General features: G+C 51.2%; 3 protein-coding genes across 3 annotated transcripts; 1 reads left to right on the forward strand and 2 right to left on the reverse strand.

Moving 5' to 3' along the window:
• Nucleotides 1-862: 862 nt before the first annotated feature.
• On the reverse strand, nucleotides 863-2,809 carry EPUS_01187 (uncharacterized protein; the record flags this gene model as incomplete). Its single annotated transcript, XM_007807099.1, has 1 exon — nucleotides 863-2,809. One exon carries the CDS (start codon nucleotides 2,807-2,809, stop codon nucleotides 863-865), a length of 1,947 nt encoding a protein of 648 aa, XP_007805290.1.
• Nucleotides 2,810-4,414: 1,605 nt separating this feature from the next.
• Nucleotides 4,415-5,239, forward strand: EPUS_01188 (uncharacterized protein; the record flags this gene model as incomplete). The annotated part of the gene is made up of 1 exon (XM_007807100.1): nucleotides 4,415-5,239. The coding sequence occupies one exon, from the start codon at nucleotides 4,415-4,417 to the stop codon at nucleotides 5,237-5,239; it is 825 nt and encodes a 274-aa protein (XP_007805291.1).
• A 554-nt stretch (nucleotides 5,240-5,793) lies between these two features.
• Nucleotides 5,794-6,639, reverse strand: EPUS_01189 (uncharacterized protein; the record flags this gene model as incomplete). The annotated part of the gene is made up of 1 exon (XM_007807101.1): nucleotides 5,794-6,639. One exon carries the CDS (start codon nucleotides 6,637-6,639, stop codon nucleotides 5,794-5,796), a length of 846 nt encoding a protein of 281 aa, XP_007805292.1.
• Between the last annotated feature and the right edge of the window lie 1,282 nt (nucleotides 6,640-7,921).

Genomic DNA, 7,921 nt, shown 5'->3' on the forward strand with positions numbered 1-7,921 from the left:
GTGGGGCCGGGAGGAGATCGAATGGCAGGACCGCGCGTGGAGACTGCTCGAGAACGACGGGCAGGTGAGCGTGGATGATTGGAGTCTGGCGGGGATGGCGGTTGGGGTGGCGCTGGCGCTGTTGGCGGCAAGGAGGGGTGCGATTGTGTTCAAGAATCGGCCCATGGCGGTTGTTGGAGCTGCCGGGTTGGGGAGCTTGGCTGGGACGGAGGGGTCGGTGGAGTGGAGAGCTCTGATGAGGACGGAGGTGAGGCAGGAGAGGGCTGGGCCGGAGGCGGGGAAGAGGCTGCTGGAGGAGTGATGCAAAGTTGTTGAGTTGGGTGTTCGACTGCAGAGCAAGGAGGATGCGTGGGATGTGTCATCTTGGTATGGAAGCTCGCAGTCATGTTTTGAGGGAGCTGCTTCTGAACAACTAATTGCACCCTCTCCTCAATATTTGTCTGTTTTTTTTCCCCCCCATCCCAACAGCATGAGATGGGTGGAATGGGAAACAGAGCATTCAAGGCGTTTCGGCTGGGACAAAAGCAGGATCACCTATCATACAAAAGAGTATATTCATATCAAGGAAGTGCAGTTCCGGAGAGACAATATGTATTATCTAGGGAGATATGTATCATAGTGCAGACGGCTCGGACTCGCCGCTGAGTGTCCTACCTCAACGGCGGTTCCTAAAATCCACTGAGATTGGAACGCCGGTGGAAGGGAAATCACTTCTACTCTCGCCTGCCTCTTTTCCCTCACTTTAACCTTGTAAGACCAGACCGAGACAGGACCTTTCCCTTGGTCCGCTCGGAGCATTCTAAGCTCGGGGTATCATGAGAAAGTGAAACGCCTGTCCGAACCATGCCAAATCCAACTCCACTCAGACCTCCACTTCGATGAGCTGTGCAACGGTCCAGTCAACAACGCTCTGTAAAGTCCAGCCTCCTGGCATTGCAGCCATGGGCAATCTGTTCCTTTGATGCCCAGGCATCTCTCCAAGTCCTCCAACTCCAACCATTCCCTCTTTCACCCGCCACTCACGTTCGGCAATTTCTCCTGCCCTATTCGCGATGGCGTCTTCATCCTCACTTCTGTACAGGTCGCACTTTTGACACTCAGTGCACGGCTGGCCCGGATTGACACGGAAGTGCTCGCAAAAGTGACGATAGCCATGTGTGTCTTCCACGGGTCTGCGAGCGCGAGGATAGTCGAAAAGCGAAGGTGCTCCGAGTGCTGTTCTGCAAAGGTAGCACATCGAATAGCCGCATACGCATGTTAGTTTGTTGCAGCCGGAGGCCTTCACGAAGGATAGCCCACATCGGGGACATGTCCTTTTGATTGCAGCGGTTCTTGCAGCTTCGATGGTGGTTCGGAGGGATATGAGAAGCGGCTCGTGGCAAGTATGGGGATCATGCCATGCTTTCTGGCACTTCAAACAGCTTGTTTTCAGGCACGCTGGATGGCGACATTTGAAGCGTGGAGAACGGTTGCGTAAGGCAAGCCTGTGCAACGACGCATGGAATACCCCGATAGGCTCAATGAGTCGTGAGACGGAGAGCATGACAAAAACGAACAATAAGACTGGTAAGAGATCGACTATAACAACCATGACTAGTAGAGTGGTGATGGACCTGCTGGATTTTAGATGCCACGCAGGGGTGGGCATTCTGTGAGAAACCTCGCTTGGATCTGCCTCTGCATAAGAGCAAAACGGACACCGGGTAAGGGTCAGCTGTGACTTGAGTAGAGATTCCTGGGCAAGCCGGTCTTCGAACATGGTCCACGATTCGACGCCAGGTCCTTCTGCCCGGATGGCTTCTCGGACTGCTGGTTGAGAGATGACTCCAGTACAGATATCGTCGACAATCGGCGCAAGACATTTGAGAGCGCCGCGATCAGGATCGATAGATCTTCCCCACCCCTGTCCAAACAATGCCTCGTGGACAGTACGACGGATGCATTCGAAGCACACCAGGTGTCCGCCTGTGGTGCAGGACGACATTTTCTCGAAAGTGGCTTCACCACAGCAGCACTCACACTCGTGCAATGCGCCCACACTTCTAGCCTCAGCTTCGTTCAGCTCCTCTGCTACCTTGCGGTCCTGCTCTTCCTGGCGTCGGTTTTCTTTCCTTTTTGCTGGTTCGAGGAAAGACTCCTGCAGCTCCTCATCCAGCTCTATCGAACCGGTATTGAGACTACCATCTGCTCTTACACTCTTGCCTAGGAGCGCTGTGGGAGCTACGTCATTCTCCCTTCTCTTCTTGAATATATTCAAATTGCCAAGGGTAGCCCGCCATGTCCGAGTAGAAAGATCTTTCAGGGTCGGCCGTGCTCCGGTGTAGGAGAAGTTGTTCTCCGCAAGTACGCCCTCGATCGTGCTCTTGCTCAGGTAACGGAACTCGTGTGAGAGTAGTTGTAGCGTTGCAGATTTGTACTCTGTGCTTCTAAAGGAAGCATGCAGAGGAACGTCATGCTCGATATCTCTGGGAGGAGCGTGCCACCTCCCTCTCGCCCATTGCGTTCGATGCGTTAGTAGTTGATCCACACAAATCCGCAATCTGCTGTCTCCGGGAAACTTGACAAGGACCTCGCGAAGGACTTCGAACTGAAGATCCGGGAATAATCCGGACAAAGTGATAAGGTCATTGTTCAAGTCTACCCTGTCTGTTTCCTCCCCCTTTGCCGTTTTGGTAAGGACGTTAGTTTCCGTCCGGCTAGCAAAGGGATTCAGTCGTAGGGCTTCTTGGAGAACCGAGCTCGAGGATGATGGTCGTTGGGAAGCTGGAGGTCTTGTAGGCGTTTTGAGCAGGTCGAAAGGTAAAACCATTGCAACTCATCCCGTGCGAGATTAGGAGTCTGTAAGATGAATGATAAAAATAAAACAGTGAGGGGGCGTCATCATATGTTGTGAAGCCCACGAGTAGATATGGGTCTACAATGTAGCGAGAGGGGCAATCATGATATGCCCCACCATCGAGCACTCATGCTCCTCACGGTTATGGGGAGATGGGGAGATCTGTAGCATAAGGCTACAGTTGCTTCAGGTACCATACGCACCACTCTGGCTAAACAGTCCAAGAGCAGTATCGTTCGTCTCCGTCCCAACAGAAGCCCGGAATCTTCTCTTCCACTCGGAAAAAGCTCCTGCGTCGTGACGGGTCAGGTTTAGCCCCGGCTGACTCTGTCCGAGCGCCAAGATATTTTCGCCGAGGTTTCCGATGACTTGAAGGATTTCTTTCCAGCTCAATGTCTTCTCCCCTAACTAGCACCACCTAGTACAGCACAACTATGATACCCACAATGAAGGGTACTTCGCTTGAATGAAGCGTCTCGATGCTGCTCCGACGTCGAAGTGGTAGTACGCTGCCTTCAGCCTAGTGACAGCGACCAAAGGAGACTCCTCTGCTCACCCCTCTTGCCACTTTCAATTTTCAATCTCTAGTCAAATCGAACCATTCGCAGAGGATAACCACTATGAGTATAGTGCTTCAGAAGCCTCGCTAATTTAATGCTAGATATTCAGATTTTCGTTCGTCTTACGGGCCCTCCGGGGATCTCGTCCAGCAGTCTAAGCTCTGCATTCGGCCAGCATCGAACTTCCACATCTGGCTTGTCGGTCTCACCGTTTGGCTCTACTCATACTCAGATTCTGGCTTGCAATTCTTGTTTTCCCTGAGCTCCTTTCCGGACCTTTCTGCGGGCTAATCTTTGTCAGGGAGCTCACGATGAGTGCTTTGCACTTGCTGCGGAAGGTAGGCTGGCAAAGAGCGTGGCGGGCTTGAGCGTGGCGGGCTTCGGCGCGTTTGTAGTAGCCTTGCGTGGCCATGCACATTCACAAATGAGAGATGTCCGCACACTAGAATGCTGTGTGCGCATTCACAAGTGTGATCATCTTGGGATCGATATGGTTGAACAGAATTCGCGCTGGATCCGCAAGTGCTCCACCGTACGGATGCATCTCCCGACTAGTTATTTGTGTTGCGAAACTCCACTCAGTTCTGTGGTATGCTTCATGCAAGTTAGAGTAGCTGTTTGAAGGTAACACAGAATTTACTCGTGAGCAGCCATGAAAACCGTTTACAATCAGGGTCTCTCTAAGCTGGATCGCCTTCGTGGCCTTTTCAACACTGGCAAATTAAATCGATTTCGCTGGCCCCTCTGTTTAATGGGAAGACCGCAACATGACAAGGGGCTCATGCTGACCTCTCTTTGTTGAGTGTTGAAAGCCGCCAGAGGCTCTTTGTCGCGTTTTGTTTGTGCTCCATGCTTTCGAGTTACCCCCAGACAGAACAAAGCGTTTCTTTGAATCTAGTATAACCTAAATATTCATATTCCGGCTTGTGGAACTATCGCCGTATGTTCCTGCCTTTCAAAATCTGCATTCAGCAACGCTAAACGCAAAGCACAATAAACCAAAAACAACCTTGAGATCATGGAGATTTCTACAGCTGACCCTCGTAACCTTAGGATTGGGACCGGTCCCGGTATCCGAGGAAAGACATGCGACATTTGCATGGAGGCCCTGAGAGATGACCATGCCAGTATTTCCCATGTTGCCTGTCAGAACACATTCCACAAAACCTGTTTTGACGCCTGGGCGCGTTGCAACTTTAGCCAGTCTGTTCCTATCACATGTCCCAAATGCCGAGCAACACTGAGCTCTCCAGCTCCACTTCCATTACCAAACCCGCTAGCTGGATCTCTGTTCTATGCTGAGGCTCCCTGGCCTATATATCCTCAAGAAGTCCGGTCTTTTTCTGAACGATGTCTAGCGACCACAGAGTCAGAGATGTACGACTATTTCGTTGGGGCTGGATTTCCAACTACTGCGTTTCTCGACCGAGTCGGAAGGGATAATGAACGAGCATCTGCGTGGATAGCTGACTATTTCATCCGGCTAAGTTGCGCCCAAAACCTCAACGACAATGAAGCTTTTGCTCGTGTAGCAAGAGCCGGCGACAACGCCCGTGAAGTTCGGTTTACCGAAGAGGGAGTGGATACATTTCTCGAGGAGGTTGGGCCCGGTGAAGTGGCGACTGATCGTGAGATCATCGACAGTATGGGGACTCGAAGACCTCGACCGTCTGTTGCTCGTTTCTTCGACAACAACCCCGGCCCTGCTTATCGATGGCTGACCTCTAACATGGCTCATACGCAGCGTGAGCTCGGTCTTGATATTGATCAGATGAATGTGGTCAAGAGAGCGTTCCTCGCTTCGGTGCGCCAAGCACTTCAAGCAAGACAGCAAAATGCTTGATTTCTGCGCTGTGCGAACCTGAGCAGGTTGATCAGCGGCTACTGGGAGATGCATTAAGCGAAGGTAAGTCCTGTTGGATGGCAGGAAATGTAAGTCAGCAAAATGCTTGATCTCTGCGCTGTGCGAACCTGAGCAGGTTGATCAGCGGCTACTGGGAAATGCATTAAGCGAAGGTAAGTCCTATTGGATGGTGGGAAAGGTAAGTCATGTCGTTTCTTTTGTAGCCCTTGAATTTTTACGCGAGCACTCTACTTCGTCGTCGCATTCTATGGCAGCAAATTCAGTTATCTTAACATCCGCCACGTTTCAAGTGCCTCTTCGTCATAAGCCTCTCTGTCTTGCTGTGCCAGCTTCCGTGATTGTAGATTCAAACTCCTTCAATGCTCCTCCTTTTCCGCTTTCTTCTTGTGCTGACGGCCGGTGACTCCTCCATATTAACACGCTGAATCAACTCCCTACTCCGGCAAACGTCATATGGGATTGTCACCGCTGCCTTGGTAACTGGACCATCGCCCAAATACTCGGCCAGAAGGGTACAGACAATCGAAGGCACCTCAATCTTCCCAATCACTCTCCTCATTCATTGGAACATGACATATCCGCACTCTTGCAGCTTCTTGCCTCTTGTCTTCCTCTCGTTGCACCATCCTTCTCTCGTCTCTTTTCTTCCCTATTGCTTCCACCAGATCCACCGCAAATTCGGGGACGTCAGAGATCAATGTCGAAATTCTCTGATCCCGAACGTGATGGGTAATGGCTTCACATGTTGAACTGACAATTTGTGTGCGTAGCTGACTCATCTGGTCTGATGTTTCCCCCAAGCCGTAAAGGTCTTCGAGCAAAGCTACGAAGCCGTCCATATTTGTCAGCAATTGCTGCTCTTTGCCGGCCAGATCTGCTTTGCCTAGCAAGGCATTCTCAGCCATCTCCCTCAACTCTGTAAGACCGTACTTGTCCGCAATGGTGTACATGGACAGATCAAAGCTCCAGTACACCTTTGCATCCTGACCTGTTGTTTCCTCGTCTTCGATTCCACTATCCGAGCCCGAACTTGTCTCCGTTCCAAGGAGCCTTTGATAGAGCTCGACGGGATAGTCCAGCGTGTAAAGATAAAAGAGCATTCCGTCGACAGCTACCGGATCGTCATCTTCCATCACTATGACCCTTGTCTGGCCCTCGGTAAACCTCCCATCAAAACAACATTTGAAGAAGTCACATCTCGGGCTGAGAACGTTGCGATGAGCGGGCCACGACCGACCCCTGCAGGTGACTGTACAATCGGCAAAGGCGCCTGTCCGAAGGAGTTGTTTATTGTAGTAGTAGGTTGAGTTTTTCACGCGCACCGTCTGTAGAGACGTGTTCTTCTGGTTGTTGATTGGGGAGAGCATTTCTTTGGTCATTGTTGTCCCCGACGTGATGGTATTTGTTTTTACCGTCTACTTCGTTCACAATCCTGAGATAGTCGGCAAGCCTGTTTACTTATCGAGCCAGCTCCTCTCACCTACGGCCAACGCGTTATATACTCCCCTTATGCGGAAATCCCTCCATCCCTGACTCCACCATAACGTAACGTAACATGACATAGCCGCAGGGAAGCGTTACTACCAACACCTGAGGTCACGCTCACGTATAAAAAACCTCGGGTTACGTGGAAAAACGTAAAAGGAACTGCCTTCCTTGGCCCCGAGGTGTCGGTCATGCCGGACTTTGACTAATGCCAAGAAAGCCAAGATCACCAAGAGGAAAGGGGCAGATGAGATCATTGGCAATGGCAATGACATGATTGCCGCGATTGGTCTAGTCTGCATGCCGTTTTGGGCAACAGGGAAGAATTTTTCTCCCTTTCTCTATATTTAGAATTGCCATCCAGTGCTACGTTAGTACTGTAGTACACAGTGCGGGCCATCTCCACCGAGTCATCTCAGCCTCAGCCTCTATTATCTCATCTTTCGGGTATTCTGGCGTTACCGCTGCTGGAATACATACGTAGTACTCGGTAGACAGCCAAACAACTCATTGACGCTATGCACTCCGTCACCTGCGAGACCATTGACCGCTCCTTGAGATAAGCATGACCAAGTGTAAAACATCTTGGCTTCCATAACTACATGACAGAACCTCAACCGGGGAGAGCCATACGTAGCACTCCGTAGAGTTGATTTCATTATTGGCGGGTGGAAGCTACGCTGCACCGCCCAGTAAAACGTGATCAGCGCAGCAGATCACGTTTTGCCCGTGGCCCGGCCCTTCCCTATTCCCCCTGGGAGACATGTGCTGGTGGTAACTACCCTTGCCGCGCGACACCGAGCAAAGTCCTTCTCTGCCGCCCAGCCTTCGGTTTTCCCTTAGCTATAGTAGCTTCAGCCAATTCAAAAGGTCAATCGAAGGGACCATTACTGAATGCTTCTGACAACTTTCCAGACACATTACTCCGTACGCGTGATATTCTCCCTCCAACCATCCCCCTACCCGTGTCCACAATACACCCCCAACACCCCGTGTAGCATTGACTGATCTTTGCTCCAATCACTTATCAGCCCACCCCAACTTCCAGCCGTCCCATCTCGAATCTCTGACATCTCAAAAGGCTCCCAGATATTGGACCCAAGACCTTTCCCCCCAATCTCGAATTTTTATCGAATATCAAGCTCCTTCAAAACCAATCCCGCAGTTGAAAACTTC

Source organism: Endocarpon pusillum (assembly GCF_000464535.1).
Source record: "Endocarpon pusillum Z07020 unplaced genomic scaffold scaffold6441, whole genome shotgun sequence".
Taxonomy (NCBI): Eukaryota; Fungi; Ascomycota; class Eurotiomycetes; order Verrucariales; family Verrucariaceae; genus Endocarpon; species Endocarpon pusillum.